Source organism: Mustelus asterias, chromosome 12 (assembly GCF_964213995.1).
Source record: "Mustelus asterias chromosome 12, sMusAst1.hap1.1, whole genome shotgun sequence".
Lineage (NCBI taxonomy): Eukaryota > Metazoa > Chordata > Chondrichthyes > Carcharhiniformes > Triakidae > Mustelus > Mustelus asterias.
This window is the reverse complement of record NC_135812.1, coordinates 15993029-16015987: the sequence shown is the minus strand read 5'-3', so window position 1 is coordinate 16015987 and position 22959 is coordinate 15993029. Positions and strand designations below refer to the sequence as shown.

The following is a 22959-nucleotide window of genomic DNA, read 5'->3' as shown; positions in this document are numbered from 1 at the left end:
GGATGTGGGCGTCACTGGCTAGGCCAGCATTTATTGCCCATTCCAAATTGCCCTTGAGAAGGTGGTGGCGAGTTGCCTTCTTGAACTGCTGCAGTCCCTGAGGTGTTGGTACACCCACGGTGCTGTTAAGGAGGGAGTTCCAGGATTTTGACCCAGTGGCAGTGAAGGAGAGGCGATATATTTCCAAGTCAGGGTGTTGAGTGACTTGGAGTGGAACTTCCAAGTGGTGGTGTTCCCACGTACCTGTTGCCCTTGTCCTTCTAGATGGTAGCGGTCATGGGTTTGGAAGGAGCTACCTTGGTGAGCTTCTGCAATGCATCCTGTAGATGCTACACATTGCTGCCACATGTTCATCGGTGGTAGAGGGAGCGACTGTGGAAGAGGTTCCAATCAAGTGAGTTGCTTTGTCCTGGATGGTGTTGAGCTTCTTGAATGTTGTTGGAGCTGCACTCATCCAGGTGAGTTGAGAGTGTTCCATCACATTCCTGACTCGTACCTTGTACATGGCGGATAGGCGGGTGGGGGGGGGGTGGCATTTGGACATGAACTGCTTAGTATCGGAGGAGACAGGAATGGTGCTGAACATTATACAACCATCTGCGAAATCACCACTTCTGACCTTATGAGCAAGGGAGGTCCTTGATGAAGCAGCTTAAGTTGGCGGGTCTAAAACACTATCCTGAGGAACTCCTGCAGTGATATCCTGGAGCTGAGTTGATTAACCTCCAATAGCCACAACCACCTTCCTTTGTGACTTTATGACTCTAACCAGCAGAGCAATTTCCCTGATTCCCACAGACTCCTGAATTTATATAATAAACCTTTATAACCTTAGGACATTCCATAGTATCTTACTTGCAGTGAAGTACTTTTGAAGTATAGACATTTTGCCATTTTGGAAATATAACAGCTCACTTGTGCACAGCAAGTTCCAATAAACCGTGACACGATAATGGTCAGATAATCAGTCTTTGCAATGTTGAGGGATGAATGTTGGCCAGGACAAAAGGGGATAAGTTTAAGTTTAAAGTTTATTTATTCGTGACACAAGTATAGCTTAAATTAACACTGCAATGAAGTTACTGTGAAAATCCCCTAGTCGCCATACTCCGGCACCTGTTCGGGGACACGGAGCAAGTCTTTTAGACTGTGGGAGGAAATCGGAGCACCCGGAGGAAACCCACGCAGACACAGGGGAGAGCGTGCAGACTCTGCACAGACAGTGACCCAAGCCAGGAATCGAACTCTGGTCTCTGGCGCTGTGAGGCACCAGTGCTAACCACTGTGCCACCGTGCCGTCCACAAGCCCTGCTGTAATGAGTTCTCTTATATCCACTTGGGAGCAGGAAGAGTCTCGCTTTAACATCTGATCCAAAGACAGCACCTTCAAAAAAGTAGCACTCGCTCAGAACTGCACTGGAACGTCATCTGGAATTTTTGAGCCCAGAGGCAATTGATTTTTAAATAGCATCTCTCACCTGTAATAGCTGCAGAATGGGCTGTCCCAACATCTGCATGCACAATATTTCCTTCATTAAGGGGATATGATTGCACAGGAGTGAAAATATGAACTTCTTCAACTTGATTAGAGGGATGAGGATCCTCAGCTGGACTTGAGTTATCCAAACCGAGTTTGTTGAATCTGGAAAGCATAATATTTTAAAATAGTTAATGTACAATAATAAAATCAGATCCGACACATTTCAGCTTTTATCACTGAGACACCTTTCTGGCTGGTTAAAGGAATGGGCATCTTACACAAGCGAACTTCACCCACTGACAGATGCTGACAAACTGAAAAACCAAAGTTGATAATGAATGATAACCTTTCTTCAATCTGCCAGGTGTCTGGCACGCATGAAACCCGATCACCATGTTTAAGATTTTTCAGATCAAGCTACTGAACAATCTACGCTCAGCTGTAAGGTTTCTATGTGCTCAATGTAGAGCGTAAATTCTCTCCTAATACAAATATGATTAATTTACCCAAGTCTGGAGCTAAGACGCAAGTTGCAAAGCCAAAACTGAGTGTTTGCCGTATGTGCATAAGGGTACTAATGGAGTTGCGTTGCTTATCCAACTAGATTCAAGCTAGCCATTGTGACTTTGCAGAGCTATCTAAAGCTCAGTGGGATGAATCCTAGCTCTGATGACAGATTAATTGCTCCAGATTCCATTAGTGAGACATAATGGTTGACCAATCATTAAAAGTGATCTGGAGTAAATTGAGAACCTGGATGATTCAAGTATAGGATCTCTCAAAGAAGACAGACTTGGTTCTGTTTTTCACACCAGGCACATAATCTTGTCAGCTCAATCTTAAAGGGATCCTGTCCTCCCAAAGGAGAAGTATCATTCATCGGCCATCAAACAACTGACAAATGTGGCAATGAGATTTCGCTAACTGGACAGCCCAGTTGGGACATCGTGTACTAATACACTAAGGTTTTTCGAAGCGGATTAACTCAGACTATGGTCAATCACAATGTAATTTTCTTGGGTGGCATTGCTGAATCTAAAGATCCTATTACCTGTTACTCCCGCAGGCCAAGATGTGATTCCGTGTTGTGAGAATCATTGAACAGTCAATTCCACACAAAACTTTCTGGGCTTCATGTGCGGAAGGGACATTCACTTGCTGAGGAGAATTGTGTGCTTCCTGAGTTTCCAAGCCAAGCCGACCTTGAATGGAAATACAAAAGAAAATCAAGAGCCAAGGAACAAGAAATTGGGTTAATAAGCACTCATTTTTTATGGATACCCTGAGTGGATATTTAACCCAGTGCTCTCTCTCAACCTTGCAGAGTTAAACCCACCTATCCCAGAGATGATCAATTACTTAGAGGTTAGCTGCTGGTTGATTTCTTCTGGCTATGATTCTATAAGTGTTTGGTGTTTTCTATAGTTGTTTCTCTGTTATCATCACTGTGGATCTCGCTTCAGTTGCCCTTAGTTAGGATCAATAAAGACTGCTGGAGGCAAGGCTGCTGATAAACTTTAACTTTTATTGAGGCAAACTCAATAGGGTCTTTTAAGAGACTCCTGGATGAGTACATGGGACTTAATAGGATGGAGGGTTATAGGTAGGCCTAAAAGGTAGGGATATGTTCGGCACAACTTGTGGGGCCGAAGGGCCTGTTTTGTGCTGTAGTTTTTCTATGTTTCTATTTGTATGTTTCTATTATTCTTCTAACTAAATGCAGTAAAAGGCTCAGTGCAAAGCTCCTCATAAAACTTTCTCTCAGCATGCTCTGTGCATGTGATCTTAGATCATTGATTATGTAGACTGTCTATTTACAGGTTTAACATTAACCCTTTGCACCTTGAGTTTCAAGTTGCAAAAGAATATAAGGGGTGGGGTGTGGTGAACTTCAAGGCTTCTGTATTAACCAGTTGCGCCCAGGCGTGTGTTCACTAGTAGACTGGATTACAGCATGACTTGGAGAATGAACAGAGGCCAAGCAGAGCAGATCAAGCTGCTGGAAGAGGAAGGAGGAGAGGGTGAAGGGCTCTCAGCGGGAGGACATATTCACCCAGTGTGTTTGCTCAGTGAGCAATTTTGCAAGACAACTGCTCCTCAGTAAGGACATTCTGACTGATATCTGCTATTTGCTGCAGCCACTACTGCAACCTCAGAACAGGGTGAGGACTGCATTGCCAGTAACTCTGAGGGTGAACATGGCAATTATATGTCATGCTATTGCCTTCCAAACTGAATGGAGATATTTGCAGCATCTCACAATTTGCCATCCATTGAAACATGAGGGAGGCCACTAAGGCGCTCTATTTAAGTCCTCACTTGTTAGATCCAAGCAAACAGGGTGAGCATGCGGCTTTGCGGGGATTACAGTCTTCCCAATGGTCAAGATGCCACGAACATCACTTTGTGTATGCTGCTTACCAACACTGCCCTATTCCAGAACATGGATACAAAACTGGCTCGGTCAAAGAAGACAGAGGGTAGTAGTGGAAGAGTGCGTTTCTGAATGGAGGACTGTGACAAGAGGCATTCCTCAGGGGTCAATGCTGGGACCTTTGCTGTTTGTAATATATATAAGTGATTTGGAGGAAAATGTAACTGGATTGATTAGTAAGTTTGCGGACAACACAAAGGTTGGTGGATTTGTGGATAGCGATGAGGACCATCAGAGGATACAGCAGGATATAGATCAGTTGGAGACTTGGGCGGAGAGATGGCAGATGGAGTTTAATCCGGACAAATGTGAGGTAATGCATTTTGGAAGGTCTAATGCAGATAGGAAATATATAGTAAATGGCAGAACCTTTAAGAGTATTGATAGGCAAAGGGATCTGGGTGTACAGGTACACAGGTCACTGAAAGTGGGAATGCAGGCGGAGAAGGTAGTCAAGAAGGCATACGGCATGCTTGCCTTCATCGGCCGGGGTATTGAGTTTAAAAATTGGCAAGTCATGTTGCAGCTTTCTAGAACCTTAGTTAGGCCGCACTTGGAATACAGTGTTCAATTCTGGTCGCCACACTACCAGAAGGATGTGGAGGCTTAGGAGAGGGTACAGAAAAGATTTACCAGGATGTTGCCTGGTATGGAGGGCATTAGCTGTGAGGAGAGGTTGGAGAAACTTGGTTTTTTCTCACTGGAATGAGGGAGGTTGAGGGGCAACTTGATAGACGTCTACTAGATTATGAGAGGCATGAACAGAGTGGATAATCAGAAGCTTTTTCCCAGCGTGGAAGAGTCAATTACATGGGGGCATAGGTTTAAGGTGCGAGGGGCAAGGTTTAAAGGAGATGTAGAAATCATAGAAACCCTACAGTACAGAAAGAGGCCATTCGGCCCATCGAGTCTGCACCGACCACAATCCCACCCGGGTCCTACCCCCATATCCCTACATATGTTTTACACAGCGTAGTGGGTGCCTGGAACTCGTTGCCGGGGGAGGTAGTGGAAGCGGATACGATAGTGATCTTTAAGGGGCGTCTTGACAAGTACATGAATAGGATGGGAATAGAGGGATATGGTCCCCGGAAGGGTAGGAGGTTTTAGTTAAGTTGGGCAGCATGGTCGGTGCAGGCTTGGAGGGTCGAAGGGCCTGTTCCTGTCCTGTAATTTTCTTTGTTCTTTGTTCAAAGGGGGTGCCACCCCCTCAAAGTTCTTACAGGTCAAAACCTGGTATCTTGGCAGTAGTCATGAGGTTTTCATTCTGTCCACAATGCCAGCTGCATTTGAGCCAACTTGGCAACCCAAAGGGTGTCTCCTGGTAGATGAGAGCAACCCATTGATGACATGACTGACAGCTTTGATTTATAATCTATGTATAGCACGTATACAATAGCAGCCATGTTGCTACAGAAAATGTAAAGGGCAGACCACTGGCAAGTGGAGACAATCAGCCTGAACTTCCTCGAGTGGCAATAAGCACCAAATTGCCACTCTGTGCCCAATTTCTTATCTTAATTTTTTTCCCAGCCTGCCTCGCCTGACTTTCCAACTTAGACCGGGCGAGTTCCGGGCAGTCCCCAGGGCCATGTGCCCTTTCTCACAGTACTAGCTGCCATAATGCAGTTAGGTTTAAAGATCCTTGACAGGCCAGGGAGAGGTCAAGTGTCTAAGGTAAGTGGATATCATTGTGGGGGGAGGGATGAGAGGGAATGGCAATTCGGTGAGGGTTGGAGGGGGTCGGAGATCGCGTGGTGGGACCTAGAAAGGGGAGCGTGGGAAGAAGAGCTGGGCATCTGGCCTCGGGTTGGATCAGGCCTGGGAGGATGTGGTGGGTGGGGGATATTCCTGTGGAGGGATAGTAAGGGGTTTGTGGGAGTCAGTCTGGGTCTGTACAATAGTTACCCAGAAGTTACAAAAGTGGCTTTAATCCTTCTAACCTTTTCTGGGTAACTATTGGTGTACCCAATTGGAGCAATCCAAAGTTTGAGAGTTAAATCATATTTTTGGATGGGCAGTCACAGTTGTAAGAAGTTTAACAACACCAGGTTAAAGTCCAACAGGTTTATTTGGTAGCAAAAGCCACAGCTTTTACCCCAGTCCAACACCGGCATCTCCAGATCAGTTACAGTTGCCAGGGGAAGTTTACACTTCTGGGAAGTTGCTGTGCAAACCTTACCTGGGCACCTCTGAATGGTGATTCCCCAGCGCATCTTTGGGGTACCCACCTAATGTGACACTGGGGAATTCAGACATTACGGCCCAATGCTTCTGCTGCCGACCACACTGGCCCTGCAGTACTCACCACAGCAAGCATCAAGAATCATGATGGCCTGCACCACACGACTTCACCATCATGTGGGGACATCCTTTGCCACCAACCACGTAGCGAGCAGATGGAGGAGGGGCAAGAGGATGAGGAGAAACAGGAAGGGAGGAGAAACAGGAAGGGAGGAGTTAACCTACTATTTCTGCTCTATCAATCCGTACAACTTCCTAGTTGTGATACTAATGAGTGGCCACAATGTGAATTCCCCTTCACTACAATCCCATACTCTACCTTTCCTCTGTCACTATCACAACATCTGCTCGGCCACAATGTAAAAATAAAACACACCACAAAATAACATTCCAAACCCACTTATTTTTTATTCATCCATGGGAACCGCTTGCTAAACCAGCAATTATTGTCCATCCTTAATTGCCTTCAAGAAGGTGGTGGTGAGCAATGTGTTGCAGAAACACCTCCAGTGCTGTTAGGAAAGTAGTTCCAGGATTTTCACACAGCGACAGTGAAAGAACGGGCAATATGATTCCAAGTCAGGATGGGGTGTGACTTGGAGAGGAAGTTGTAGGTGGTGGTCTTTTCATGCTTCTGCCTTTGCCCTAGGTGGTGGAGGTCATGCGTTTGGAAGGTGCTGAAGGAGCGAGATGATTTGCTGCCATGCATGTTGCAGATGGTACACACTGCTGTGCATTGGTAGTGAAGAAAGCCAGTGTTTAAGGTGGCAGATGGGGTGTTGATCAAGTTGGCTGCTTTGTCCCGGATGGTGTTGAGTGCTATTGGAGTTGCACTTATTCAGGCAAGTATGAAGTTTTCCATCACACTCCTGACTTGTACCTTCTAGATGGTTGACAGGCTTTGGGGAATCAGGAGGCGAGTTACTCTCTGTAGAATTCCCTGCCTCTGAAGTGCTCTTGTAGTCACAGTATTTATATGGCGAGTCCAGTTCAGTTTCTGATCAGTGGTAACCCCCAGGATATTGATAGTGGGGGATTGAGCAATGGCATTGCTGTTGCATGTCAAAGGCAGTAAGAAGTCTCACAACACCAGGTTAAAGTCCAATAGGTTTATTTGGTAGCAAAAGCCACTAGCTTTCGGCAAAGGTTAGTGGCTTTCGCTACCAAATAAACCTGTTGAACTTTAACCTGGTGTTGTGAGACTTCTTACTGTGTTTACTCCAGTCCAACGTTGGTATCTCCACAGCATGTCAAAGGGACATGGTTAGATTCTCTCTTGTTGGAGATGGTCATCGCCTAACACTAGTGTGGCATTAATGTTACTTGCCACATATTAGCCCAAACTGGATATTGTTCAGGCCTTGGTCCACACAGACACAGACTGCTTCAGTATCTGAGGAGCTGTGAATGGTGCTGTACATTGTGCAATCAATCCCCACTTCTGACCGTATGGAAGGAAGGTAATTGATGAAGCAGCTGAAGATGGTACAGCTTTGGACAATACCCTGAGGAGCTCCTGCAGTAATGTCCCAGGAATGAGATGATTGGCCCTGATTCCCATTGCCTTCAGTTTTGCCAGGGTTCCTTATGTCACACTTGGTCAAATGCATGTTTGGACCAAGGCTGTAATGAGGTTAGGAGCTAAGTGACCTTGGTGGAACCCAAACTGTCAGTGAGCAGGTTAGTGCTAAGTAGGTGCCAACTGACACCATTGTCGATGACACCTTACATCGCATTGCTGATGATCAAAAGTACTCTTCTGGGGCAGTGATTGGCTGCGTTGGATTTGTCCTGCTTGTTGTAGACAGGACATACCTGGGCAATTTTCCATATTGCTGAGTAGATGTTAGTTTTGTAGCTGTATTGGATCAGCTTTGCTGGTGGCACAGTGGTTAGCACTGCTGCCTCACAGCACCAGGGATCCGGGTTTGATTCCAGCTTGGGTGATTGTCTGTGTGGTGTTTGCACATTCTCCCTGTGTCTGCATGGGTTCCCTTCGGGTGCTCCGGTTTTCTCCCACAGTCTGAAAGACATGCTGATTAAGTGCATTGGCCTTGCTAAATTCTCCCTCAATGTACACGAACAGGCGCCGGAGTGTGGCGACTAGGGGATTTTCACAGTAACTGCATTGCAGTGTTAATGCAAGCTTACTTGTGACACTAATAAATCAACTTGCTAAAGATGCGGCTAGTTCTGGAGCACAAGTTTTCATTTTTATTGCTGGAATGTTGTCAGGGAACTTTGCAGTATCCAGTGCCTTCAAGCAGTTTCTTGACACCACATGGAATGAATCAAATTGGTTCAAGACCGGCATCTGTGATGCAGGGGACCTCAGGAGGAGATCAAGATCATGAAAGAAATCATACCATATCGCATACAAAGGTCAACCAACCTTTGTGGCTTCCTGTAGTGCCTGTTTTCCATTTTTCTATACCAGTTCTACTGCTAACTGTACAGTGTTATCCCAGTGGCTGCAGAAAGGCTGCTGACTCTCAGTGGGGGAAGGAGTTTGTAGATAGCCTTGGAGAGCAGCCTGAAGTGGTTTTGGAACTCGAAAGCCCACACCATGGTGTGCCTGGCATGAGAACAGCAAGGGCTCTGACAGAGGGCAGGGAGGGGAGGATAGATGTTGTCTACCTGAGAGAACAAACAGATTTATGCTCCATGGAACTGCTGCCACTGCTCCAGAGAAGCGTCTCAGCAATCCGAATTATCTGCTGCGAGGACAATTGCTGCACTATTGCGACATCCTACGCACTGTAATGCATAGCCATGACGGTAGCAGTCTGGACCTGCACGGCAGCAAGCGCACAACAGCAGTCTGAGCTTCCACTGCAACACTCAGATGCTGGGTTGGCTGTCGCTTGTACTGCAATGGAAGCTGCGACTTCGATCATTGGATGCTGCAACACGGTTGGATCCACAAGTGTGCAAATGGAATTGGCCACACTTCCATGTTGGAAAGGATAAGCTGTAAACTCGAGACAGGTTCGTGCTTCATGCTCCTTGACTGCAGGCTTTCATAGAACAGTCACAGCACGGAGGAAGTAACTCGGTCCGTTGAGCTTGGTGTTTCCCTGCAGCACAATCCAGCTGGTCCCACTCCCCGCCCTTTTATCCATAAGCTGCAATTTTTCCTTTCACGTGCTTATCTAATTGTATGTTTTAGCCGCCTTCTCAATGAACTGAGCGTTTTGCGGTGCATACCCCAACCACGTTCTTCTGTTAAGCTGCCCCAAAGGATCCTCATCCAAATCCTCCAGAACGGAACCCATGTGCAATCCCATTCTCGAGTGAGCTGGCAGTTGTGCTAATCTTGACCAGTGCCCTCACTGCAGTCCATAGGTGCCCATTTCCTCACTATGTACAGATCCCACCTCTAATTTCTCCTCCAAGACATGCCGGGTATCTGAACGGGTAAATTCAAGTGTAAAATCAAGCTGCAGTCCATATGGTCACCAGCACTCTCATCTTGGTGTTCTTCTGTTGCCTGGACAGGTAGCACCTCTTAATTATCCAAAAGGGAAAGGGCACACGGTTAAATTTGCAATGAGAAGAAAGAAGTGCAAGCTTACAACATTAAGGCAGAGTTAGGCAAGCGGGTGCATCTGCTCCCCCTGGCTAGCTCCTGCTGTCTCCAGTTGTTGCCACTTTTCCCCGCGAGAGAGAGGGGGACGTGTGTCAGTGATTGTCTAGCTGATGCGACTTTTGGCTGAACAGCTGACAATGTGTGCAATGTGCGCAATCTGAGAGGCAGATGGAAGATTTGCAGCTTTGCTAATTTTGTGAGAGAAAGGTGAAGCATCTGAATGTGAGCAATGAGGCCTGATTGATAGATCGTTGTTAGGCAAATGATGGGGGGGGAATGCAGTCATTTAAGCAGTGGCTGAGGTTAGTGCTCCAGTTGGTAGGATATGGCATTTGAAGGTACATTCACTCACATTGCCCACTTGCCTGAGATCATTGAAGTGCTTGCAGCACTACACCCAGTTCCTTGGACCTCAGCACCTAGCATTAACCTCCATGGCTCCCCTAGCATTAACCTCCTTGGTTCTGTGCTCCTTTTCACCACCCCTGCGAATACAGGACACGGGGGCTCCTTTCTACCTCCAACAGCAAGCTCTCTACAGTGCCCAAAAACCTCAAAGCCTGCTGTGTTGTGCCATTCCTCACCATTATCCACATCAGCCACAAGTCCAAGCATCACTGTACTCAGTCACAGTCATTTTTACTGATTTATTTTATTAGTGTCACAAGTAGGCTTACATTAACACTGCAATGAAATTACTGTGAAAATCCCCTAGTCGGCACACTCCGGCGCCTGTTCGGGTTACACTGAGGGAGAATTAGCATGGCCAATGCACCTAACCAGCACGTCTTTCGGACTGTGGGAGGAAACCGGAGTACCCGGAGGAAACCCACGCAGACACGGGGAGAACGTGCAGACTCCGCACAGACAGTGACCCAAGCTGGGAATCGATCCCAGATCGCTGGTGTTGTGAGGCAGCCACCGTGTATACCTACTCTTTAAGAAGTGCTGGACAGCTTTAAGCAGTACAGGTTAACTTTAAGTGGTGCTGTCTCACCACTATTGATGTATCCATCAGTGACCAGACACAGAAAACATACAAATGAGCAGGTAGTATGAAGTTGGTGCGCTGTCTGCATTGCAATCAATGGGGCTTGGTTAATCTAGCTGTGATTTTTCTGGCTATCCAACTTAGCCTCCATTGTTTCTAAAATTTCTTGATAATTCACTTTACAACTTAAAACAAAAGCCTTAAGAAATCTTGTGATATGAATGCAATGTTGGACTTCTATATTTTCTTTTATATTAGCTTCTTTTATAGATTAAACACTGTTTGTTAGCATTCTAAAAGATAACATGAATCAGAACAATGCAAAGATGAATAAAATGATGGATGGTTGGACAGGTTGACAGACGTGATTGTGGTTTTAGGGTTTGTTGAAGACCGCACATGCACAAGTGGCCCAGGCATGTAACCACCAAGGGATTTGCATAGGTCTGTCTCTCACCCCAGCCATCTGTTTTTTGATGTAATCTATTCAGGCTAATTTTGCCTTCTGAGAAAAGCTACATAACAGGCACGATAGCTGGCAATGAATGAACAAAAGACTGGTGACATCTGAAGTGCAGAATGCCAGGAAAATAACTTGCTCATTCTGTGACAAGAGTGTAAAGAGCATGACGTCTACAGGAGGAACAAAAGAGCAAGATAGAGAATAAAAACAGAATTATGTATCACATCAATATGAAAATCCTGAAAGAAAAACACACACTTTCTGCAAATCTATGGCCTTTGCAAAATAGCAATATTCAGTCAAGTTTATCTCCTCTGCTTTTCCTCACTTTTGGGCAGATGTTTAGATTATTGATTTCAGGCACATCATTTTAAAATGCTCTTGGCACCTTGCTGAGCCAACGTGAGGTGCTATTGTAAAAGAAGGATACATAATTAATTTGAGAGAGGAGCTACTCCTAAATCATCAGTGATAAAGTAACTGCACTGCATTTACATTGCCCCTCAACATGTCTCCTGTATGATCCCTGAAAGTGTTGCCGTAAAGTTCATTAGTCTGAAATGCAGTGAGTGTCGATGTGGAAGCAATGTAGGAGCCATATTAAGATCCCACAGACAGCAAGAAGAATAACCAGTTAAATTGTGATGTTGGTTGAAGAAAGAATGCTGGCCACCTAGCTCTTCCAACCTGAGACCACGTGCAGCATGAAAAGAAGGCACTTTCCTGGAACAAATATTCCAATACTCACTCCGGTGGGCAGTTTTGGATCTCAGAAAATGTATAATTTATGCAGGACTCAAACTGCAAGCGAGCAATGAACCGAAAGCCTCCGGTACAACATGTCACTCCAAACTGGGTGGCATAGTGGTTAGCACTGCTGCCTCACAGCACAAGGGACCCGGGTTCAATTCCAGCCTCGGGTCACTGTCCGTGTGAAGTTTGCTCATTCTCCCCATCCGTGCGTGGGTTTCCTCCGGGTGCTCTGGTTTCCTCCCACAGTCCAAAGATGTGCAGGTTAGGTTGATTGGCCATGCTAAATTGCCCCTTTGTGTCAGGAGGATTGGTAAACACGGGAAGTTACGGGGATAGGGCATGGGTGGGATTGTCAGTGCAGGTTCGATGGGCTGAATGGTCTCCTTCTGCATTGTAGGGATTCGATGATTCATCACTCTATGTTGACTCTAAACCAGACAAATTTAAATTATTCTTTTGAAGACAAAAGCATGAAAACTCACTGAATGTTGTTACTTTGAAAAATATGACAAGATTATTAATATAACCAACATATCAGATGAGGTTTTACAAAAAATATTTCACAGGATGTTGGCTATGTCAGCATTTATTGCCCATCATAAATTGCCCTTGAGAAGATGGTTATGGCTGACTTCTTGAATTGCTGCAGTCCATGTTGTGCAGAAGGGCTGTTAGGGAAGGGAGTTCGAGGATTTTGACCCAGTGATAGTGAAGGAATAGCAATAGTGTTCCAAGTCAGAATAGTGTGTGGCTTGGAGGGGAAGTTGCTGGTTATGTTCCCATGTATCTGCTGCCTTTGTCCTTCCAGGTGGAGGAGGTCATGGATTTGAAAGCTGCTGTATAAGGAGCCTTGGTGAGTTGCTGCAGTGCATCTTGTAGATGGCACACACCTCTGCCACTGTGCATCAGTGGTGGAGGGAATGGATGTTGAAGGTGGTGGAAGGGGTGTCAATCAATGTTGGCACCTGGCTTCTGTGTCCTTGATGGGGTCAAGCTTCTTGAGTGCTGTTGGAGCTGCACTCATCCAGGAAAGTGGAGAATATTCCACCACACTCCTGAATTGTGGCTTGTAGATGCTGGACAGGCTTTGGGACGCAGGAGGTGAGTTACTCATCTGCTCTTGTAGCACAGTATTTTGTATCTTATCAATGATTGTCAACCTATACTACCATGCTATAATCAGTAATCAACCTTGCCTTTGCATCTTTGGGAGAAGCTTGAGACGGGTTTACAGATGTGATGGAAATTAGGATTTTAAAAGACGTTCAGGAGCAGAAAATGGTCAGGAGTTCAAAGGAGACTCAGGTGCAGGGGAGTTGAAGCAGAGACAAAGATGTGATTTTGTGATAGAGGCTTCACTGTCACCCTGGTGGTATGGCCAGGGTAGTGATAGCAAATATAGAGAGGTGGAGTGGCTTCTCTCCTCTCTAGTGGGTCAATGCCTCTTTGGGAGTCCTATCAAGGTCACGTTTTGTTGTTGACGTATGGTAATTACAGTTGCACAGTGTGGGCAGGAGTTCTCATTCTCAGAGGAATTCTCACCCACACTATACTATCACAATCTGTCACTTTAGCTAATAGCAACAGCAGGACTTTGTTAGAAAGTACCAAGAGCGGCACTGGGAGGGAAGAACCCTGAAGCATCACAGAGGGCAGAGGAACCTGTTTTGCACTGACTTTCATCTCTAATGTAGACACAGGAGCCATGCCCCCAAAACACTGACTGTCCGTGTCAATGTGATCAGTTGTCATTTATCATCCTCCCTCTTTCCAACCTTCCCCCTTCCTCTCCTAAAGTGTTTATTCGCTCTGTGTAACAGTTCAATCAGCATTAGATGCCCTTCAGAATTTCATACAAGTGCGAGCCTAAGCGGTGATATTTGGTCTTGAGGAACGTCACAAAAAAGCCAATTCTTCACCTGATAATCACTTACATATACTTTCCATTAGGAGGCACTGAAAAGCCAACACCAGTGAGAACCCAAGCTGATATTTCTCCCTGGTATGCAGGTACGGTTCCATTGTGGGAAGTGCATTTCACCAATTGAGCCATCAGAGTAGACCATTAAAGAAATGTGGATGAAAAGTTAAAAAATATCACAATTCATTTTTTTGGTGACACAGATGATGGGGGCGATTTGTCCAAAAAGAAACTGGGAGATTTTCCCACCCGTTTTTTGGGCGCACTTAGTCAGGTGAATTTCTGGCCATAAAAAAAATGGCCTGGGAAGTCGCGATCAGCTGGACGCCAGTCACGAATCCCACTACAGCCCTCCCGTCGACGTTTCCTGGCCCGCTGCGCTACCCGAGCAGCGCAGTGGACTGGGAAAATCGCCCCCGATATTCTGATCTCACTGACGCCAAGCTAATGGTCTCTAAACTTCTCAACAAGGGAAAAAAAAACCTTGCTTCAGCCTATTCTGAGTTTCTAATCATTGTTTCCACTCAGAGAACGGTCCATAACCAGAGGACACAGTTTTAGGATAATTGGTACAAAATCCAGGGAGGATGATTTTCTTTTTAAAAACACAGCAAGTTGCTATGATCTGAAATACACTTCCTGGAAGTGTGGTAGAAATTGATCCGATAATAACTTGCAGAAAGTAATATATATATATTACATATATATGCTTAAACATATATCTGCTTAAAAGAAAACATTTGCAAGTCTGCGAGGAAAGAGCAGGACTGATTGGATAGCCCTGGATAGCTCCGAGCGGCACGGTAGCACAGTGGTTAGCACTGCTGCTTCACAGCGCCAGGGACCCGGGTTCGATTCCCGGCTTGGGTCACTGTCTGTGTGGAGTTTGCACGTTCTCCCCGTGTCTGCATGTGTTTCCTCCGGGTGCTCCGGTTTCCTCCCACATTCTGAAAGACGTGCTGGTTAGGTGCATTGACCCGAACAGGTGCCGGACTGTGGCGACTAGGGGAGTTTCACAGTAACTTCATTGCAGTGTTAATGTAAGCCTTACTTGTGACTAATAAATAAACTTTACTTTACGTTCAAAGAGCTGACACAGACACAGTGGGCCAAATAGTTCACTGTGCAATGTCATTCAATGATTCTAACTGTAATCTGCCAGGGGTACCCCTCTTTACAGTTATATCATGTATCATGACACCAATGTGCTGTGGCAGCAACATGCTATTGGGTTTCTGTTTTAGGAATCTGCCTGCCATGGACCTATGGGCAGAGCTGAAGCAAACTGGAGACAGTGACTGAAGGAAGGAATCGCCCACTGTCCCAGGACTTTGAGCTGGGTAAAACTGCCTTACAGCTACTAAAGAAACTGTGGAATAAAAAGCTATTTATGAATCCTATCTTTGAGTTGCATCAATGCTATTTATCTGATGTGATTCAGGCTTTGACCACCAAATAAAACTGGAGCTTGGTCCATTGACTGCACATCCCCAGCAGGGTACTGTTATGTGCTGATAACAGTGCTTACAACTATAGATGAATCTGTCCTCAGGTGACAAATGGAGAGAAAGCAACAGGATCACAAATATTGCCCGTGGCATGCTGCTGGCATCTTCATTAGCACGGCAAACATCGGTCTGATAGAATACGTTTGCCTGCCTGTTGTTTATCACTGCTGCTTGTTCAGTTTGGATTATGGGGCACTGGTGTGCATGCTCTGGCTTTCTGGCTGCCTACTGCTGAAAATGGTCCACTTTGGCAATAAAATTAAGGACCTGCATGTACAATACCAGTGGGAATAAGGGAGCCGGTGTTTGCTGTGTAAATAGAGGGGCGCGGGGAACAGAGTAAGGGTGCTCACCTCCAATAATCCAAACTCAGCAAGTCCCACTATAAAAGTGCCTTCCAACTGAACTAGACAGAGGGAAGACTTGTGGTACATTGAAATCGAATGCTGGATTCACATTGGTCTTCTACTGTTAACACTCACATCACTAAATATTACTCCAGATAAAAGTCCATCCCCGCTTCCTTCAGCAACAAGAGCTTGCATTTCAACGGTTCTCCTCCTGTACAAAAAAGCACTGCAGAGTGGCAGTGGGAAACAGTGATCACTAAGCAGGGGGAATAATGGAAAACAGGAAATGTTTCGGAAGGTGTGAGCGACCTGTCAAAGAGGAAGATTTTTTAGAAAGTTTTTTGGAAGCAGGGATAGAAGAAGAATCATAGAATCATAGAAACCCTACAGTGCAGAAAGAGGCCATTCGGCCCATCGAGTCTGCACCGACCACAATCCAACCCAGGCCCTAGCCCCATATCCCTACACATTTACCCACTAATCCCTCTAACCTACGCATCTCAGGATACTAAGGGCAATTTTTTAGCATGGCCAATCAACCTAACCCGCACATCTTTGGACTGTGGGAGGAAACCGGAGCACCCGGATGAAGGTGACTAGGCGCAGGATTGGTGAGCAGGTGAATTTCAGAAGCAAACAGTAGAATACTAATAAGTAGTCAAACTGTAATACTATATAGCATATAGAGTTTGATAAATTATGAAGCTGCAGATCTAGAATTATAGGACTGAATTTAATTTACACGTAATATTGGTCACAATGATGTGACTTGTGCACAAGTGATATTAGTCTGTAATTTCCCCGGCTGAGCAAACATATACTGAACTGTTTAATAAGGACTTTTCAAATACAAGCAAAGACACTGACTAAAGATGGCTGCCATGAGTCACTGGACATCTGGTATTGCAAGCTGACCAGCTTCTGGTAAGTTCCACTGCGAATTGCAATTTAAACATGACAAGACATCTTTCTCTGGAATTTCACACCACAGAATATTAAGGACCACTTCAAAGGGATTTACTGAAACCCAGTGGTCATAACATTTTAATTTCTATAAGGCTACCTCCCCAGTGGAGACAGAAAAACTGCTTGAATAAAAGATGGATGATTCATTCAGGGGGTCAATGGCTGGGGCACTACAATGGGCCGAATGGCCTCTTTCTGCACAGTAGGGGTTCTATGATTAAGTAGATTTATACATACTCTTACAATATTGTAATTTTATGCTTAGAATTTTCCCCAGTGAGGTGACCTTTGGCGCTTTAACAAAGCTCCCATCAACTAAATAATTAAAAACTCTTTAATGTTTCAGAACAATTTATATAAAAGCCTAAACATTAGCTTTTGGCTCCATTCAAGTTGCGCTAAGATAATTCAGGTAGCAAACTGCCAAGCTTGCAATTAAAAGGTCATTGATGTCCAACATTTGGCATTCCATCATCTCACAATAAGAGAACCATGGCAAGGATCATAAAAATGCTCCCATGTGTAGCCTTACCCAACCACGGAGACTTTTCAAATAGGTTTCCTGGCTCAAGGTCAAAGAAACAATAAAACATGGCCCATCAGACTATATCAAAATGCTCCGAGGCTGGCACTCTCAGGTAGGCCAGCACTGGATTAGTTAGGCAACTGCTGAAAAGGGGCACTTCGTTCAACAGCAAGCTTGTTAAATCTAAGAGGAAGTGACTGAATATTACGCAGCATTTAATAGAGACTCTATAAAAAAAAACTCACCATTGTCGCCTCTTCCCCATGAGAACACTTCGCGGTCATTGGTTGCTGCCAAAACATGTGATGCCCCACACGAAACCTGGGCAATCTCATATCCAAGTAATGCCTCAACAATTTTGGGCTGTGGGGAGGGATCCAGAAATAGACTGATCACGACATGTCAGCTGCAAATGCGATGTCCCAGAGTATTTCGAACAAACTGCAGAACCATTTCCTTGGCCTCTTCAAAAATAAACTTTTTTTTAAAGCTACCAAAGGTGCTGTTATAGTTAATGCCAGAAAAAAAATTGTTTCTTTTTAGCAATATTATTTTTCAACGAAGATAACAGCAAAATACTGCGGATGTTGGAATCTGAAAAACAGAAAATGCTGGAAAATCGAAGGGTCATCCTGGTTCGAAACGTTGGCTCTATTCTCTCTTCACAGATGCTGTCAGACCTGCTGAGATTTTCCAGTATTTTCTGCTTTTATTTTTCCACTCTTGTTGCTAATTTTCTCCAAATTTCTCTTTCTGAATGGGCAATAACTAAATGCTTGGGTACAATTCCACAGGCAGCGGGTAGCTTATCTAAGTGCCATCATTTGTGTGTAACCCAGAATGATAAACAGCAATTATCTAAGTTTAAGTTTATTTATTACTGTCACAAGCAGGCTCACCTTCGCACTGCAATGAAGTTACTGTGAAAATTCCTGTGTTGCCACACTCTGGCGCCTGTTCGGGTACACTTTAGCGTGGCCAATGCACCTAATCAGCATGTCTTTCGGACTGTGATAGAAAACTGGAGGACCCAGAGGAAACCCACGCAGACACGGGGAGAACGTGCAGATTCCACACAGACAGTGACCCAAGCCGGGAATCGAACTCGGGTTCCTGGCGCTGTGAGGCAGCAGTGATAACCACTGTGCCATGCCGCCCTAGCACTTTATGTGCCACTTCACTGGAGCCACCTATAGCTTGGTTAACAAACTAGAATTTAAGGAGCGTCTAACGGGAGAAGGAGAAGTTTAGGGAGGGACTTCCAGAGACTAAGGCCAAGGCTGCGTCGACCCAGCTGCCAATGATTTGATTTGATTTATTATTGTCACATGTATTAGTATACAGTGTTTCTTGCGCGCTATAAAGACAGAGCATACTGCTCATAGAGAAGGAAAGGAGAGGGTGCAGAATGTAGTGTTACAGTCATAGCTAGGGTGTAGAGAAAGATCAACTTAATGTGAGGTAGGTCCAATCAAAAGTCTGATGGCAGCAGGGAAGAAGCTATTCTTGAGTTGGTTGGTACGTGACCTCAGACTTATGCATCTTTTTCCCAATGGAAGAAGGTGGAAGAGAGAATGTCCGGGGTGCATGGGGTCCTTAATTATGCTGGCTGCTTTGTCGAAGGCAGTGGGAAGTGTAGACAGAGTCAATAGATGGGAGGTTGGTTTGTGTGATGGATTGGGCTACATTCACAACCCTTTGTAGTTTCTTGCTGTCCTGGGCAGAGCAGGAGCCATACCAAGCTGTGATTCAACCAATAAGAATGCTTTCTATGGTGCATCTGTGAAAGTTGGTGGAGCAATGACAGTGCGTGTGCGTAGGTTATTCTACTACAGGGGTATTATTACCAAACTTGCATTGCCAAAGGGCAACTGAAGCAGTGGAACCAAACATGGCAAGAACTGGAAGATTCAGGTGGGTAAAGTGGAAGAAATAAGAAAACAGAAACTTTAGGCATTAACGAAATGAGGCAGGGGAGAAAAATACACTTACCTGAGTGACATCATTAAAAGTGCCATGACCCAGACAACCATTGCTACCGTTTCCAAATGACATTATTATCCCTCTGTCTGAAATGGAATAGCAGGAAAGTGTGAAACAAAAGTTCCTCAACCATTAGGCCTCTTCCACATATTTAACTGCAGTGCCTAATTTAAAGTCAAAATGAGCACACTCTACTTAACACAATTCTATGCATTTTATCGCTTCGTATGTTTGTTTAATACATAGGGGTGTCCACCTTCAAAAGATTTAGTACATTTCTTACCAAAAATGTCACATCAAGTTTTCCAAAAAATTGGGAACAATGCCAAGTCATTATCCAAGACACAAGGGACATGGTCCAGAAATATATTTGCAGAGTACTTCCATTAGATTGCCCTATTTCTGAGTTTTCACTTGTAATGTTGGCTGAGCATTTACTAAGACAGGACTAATTAATCAGCTTTCCGTCGACATTGCTGTAATTCAAATAGGTGCATGACAGAAAAGGAAGCACCCTTCAAATAAATCTTAAAACTTTGTGGTACCACAGTAGGGACACACTTGAGATTTTAATGATGCAGGAATTTTTCTCTCTCGCTGGTCTGTGACAGGAGGAATATTTCCTTCGTATCCCTGAACCACTAGTCCATGGCCGAGTGGCTGCTCTTCCTAACGGTTACTTGATCATTAGAAGCATCTCAGCTAAACCTATCTAATGTTATAATCTCAGTCGGGACCAGTAACTTTAAAGTCAAATCAGAAATCCCAGTTATCCCAGGGGCAGCACGGTGGCTAGCACTGCTGCCTCACAGCGCCAGGGACCCGGCTTCGATTCCCGGCTCGGGTCACTGTCTGTGTGGAGTTTGCACTTTCGCCCCGTGTCTGCGTGGTTTTCCTCCGGGTGCCCCGGTTTTCTCCCACAGTCCGAAAGACTGGTTAGGTGGATTGGCCATGCCAAATTCTCCCTCAATGTATCCGAACAGGCACCGGAGTGTGGTGACCAGGGGATTTTCACAGTAACTTCATACAGTGTTAATGTTAGCCTACTTGTGACACTAATAAATAAACTTAATTGCTGAAAGAGTGAAACCACAACTTGTCACATTTTAAAACAGAAGAGTTTTACTATAAAAGAGTCAAACAAAGCAAATATTGCACACCCTCTTAAAAATTACCATCATTTTTCTAAAACCCAAAATCAGCATGAATTAACAGACAATGGCAAATTGCGGTCGATTATAAACTGAATTATATGTTAAATGGCAGATAGAACTACGATGTCCACTCCACTGACGTCACAATCTCAGTCACAATGTCCTTCAAAAGTCTGCCTTTCCTCAAAAGAAATTTTAGCTCCTCTTCTTTGAGGGTTTAGCCTCATCACCAGCCGACAGCAGCACACAATCAACCCAAGTACCCTGGGTATGGACTTCACCAAAATGACACGTCTGTGCAACCTCCTCAACTCTGTTCACGGTGGTTTGGTTGGTGTATCCACGAATGTTATAATCAAGTAACAGAAACAGCTGCAGTGACTGCATATTTGTCTATTCTCAGCTTCTGGATGCAGCCCGTCTTCTTTAGCCTGCCTGTACTGCACCACTGGACCCAACAACTTCATCGTCCAAGCTCTCACGGCTGGCTCCTTTTATATAGAATAGAATCACCGCGATGCAGAAGGAGGCCATTTGGCCCATTGAGCTTGCACCAACAACAATCCCACCCAGGCCCTACCTAGCCCCAAATATTTACCCAGCTAAACCTCCTCACACTAAGGGGCAATTTAGCATGGTCAATCAACCTAACCCACACATCTCTAGGCTGTGGGAGGAAACCGGAGCACCCGGAGGAAACCCACGCAGACACGGGGAGAATGTTTTAACCAGACGTTTTGGCTTCCAATCTGTGTCTTAGTTTTATTACCAACCGGGAGGACCTGCTCCCCTTTTCAGTTAGGGTCTATTTCAAAAACGTACAAGTTTGAAGCACAGCTTCCAACATACCAACTGCTGCACGACTTTGTAGCAACATGGATTGCTGATTAGCAAGTTAGAACATTGGCTATTCCAAATTCTAAAGGCAAGCTGTCATCCCCATCTGAGGCCAAGAACCTGAACACAGACCTGGGAACGAATAGCACCTGCAGCTGTGATATTATAACCTGAGTTTTTAGTAGAACATTAAGCCTGGTTAAGTGGATTGGATTGCTGTCAATTTGGTGGCCAATACTTTCACATTTGGAGGATCGCAGTTTCAAACAGGTTCTACTCAAGCAGAACGTTAACTTCTACAAGGCAGTAAACGATTTTGTATTGATGGATTGTAGAGGTACTTTGCTGATGCATTTATTTCTAAAGAGAGGTTGATGAGTGGAGCAGTATTAATATCTAGCAAAAACATTTGTGCCTTTAAACAAAAAAATCCACAATAAGTAAAATAAAAAGGAATATATAAAAATTATTGTGGTAACAATTTTGAGTCCAGTTAGCTTCAAACACAGTGGGTGCGGCCCACCACTGTCCAGCACTCATATTCACTCTCCTTCCAATATTGATCATTCAACAGTTGTGCAAAATGCAAAAGCAACAGGAAGTCAACAAGGATCTTCTGGTCCCGCCGTTGTCAATAGTTTACTGTTGGATGTAGCCCTCGCTGTTGGTAAACCCGCTGTCGGCAGGACCAGAAACATAGAAACATAGAAACCCTACAGTGCAGAAGGAGGCCATTCGGCCCATCGAGTCTGCACCGACCACAATCCCACCCAGGCCCTACCCCCACATATTTACCCGCTAATCCCTCTAACCTACACATCCCAGGACTCTAAGGGGCAATTTTTAACCTGGCCAATCAACCTAACCCGCACATCTTTGGACTTAGAAGATCCTACCCTTGTGAATGGGCAGAAAAATCCATCTGGTATTGCCTCCGTCCAACAGAAAGTAACAGAAGGCCAACTAATATAGCACTTCATGAAAACTGGACATCTCAAAGCGCTTTACTTGATGTACATTTGAAATGTAGACTTTGTTCTAATGTAAAAAAACGCAGCAGCCAATTTGTGCATAACAGACTCCCACAAATAGCAATATGATAACGACCAGATAATTTGTTTTTGTGATGTTGATTGAGGGATAACTATTAGCCAGGACACTGGGGATAACTCCCCTGCTCTTTTTCACAACACAGACAGGCCTTGGACGTATGACATAATTGGTTTCCGAAAACCCAAACGTTGCAAATCAAAAGAGCACAAGTCGGAACCAGTTTTCCCATAGGAACAATGCTTTAAATGGCGGATTGATTCCAGAACCAAGACACGATACCTTGTTATCACTGAATAGTGAAAAGCTTTTGAGATCTTGCTTCAGTATAATAATCTTTCCCATGACATAATAGTGCCTAGACTTTCAAAAAGCACTTCTGTACTATATCTGAGGAGTAATTTGCCCTTCCTGAGTTGTGAAAGGTGGAACATGTTCACTGGCTTAGCGTTATAAAGTCAAAACTGGCATTGTAAACTTGAAATGGGGTGACAATTCATAAACGTTTCCATAAACATTGAAAGTGCCTGTTGTTCTAACTCAAACGTTGTAAAGTCAAGAAGTGCCATGGGCTCACTTACACCCATCCAACAGGCAGAAGGATCTTGGTTAATGTTTTAAACAAAAGATGTCACCACTGGCAATGTTGCACTCTCCAGGTACTACACCGGAGTCAGGATAGACTGAATTTATTAAATCTTTTGAGCGCA

At 44.8% G+C, this 22959-nt stretch overlaps 1 protein-coding gene across 1 annotated transcript in view; it reads right to left on the bottom strand.

The window, feature by feature from the left end:
• Positions 1-22959, bottom strand: part of nek8 (NIMA-related kinase 8) — a 71481-nt gene that overhangs the window by 18411 nt on the left and 30111 nt on the right. Inside the window, exons 9-12 of the mRNA XM_078224830.1 lie at positions 19218-19294; positions 17471-17588; positions 2532-2682; positions 1479-1642 (exon numbers count right to left, since the gene is read on the bottom strand). Coding sequence (XP_078080956.1) covers positions 1479-1642; positions 2532-2682; positions 17471-17588; positions 19218-19294 — 510 coding nt within the window. The remainder of the gene's footprint in view (positions 1-1478; positions 1643-2531; positions 2683-17470; positions 17589-19217; positions 19295-22959) is intronic.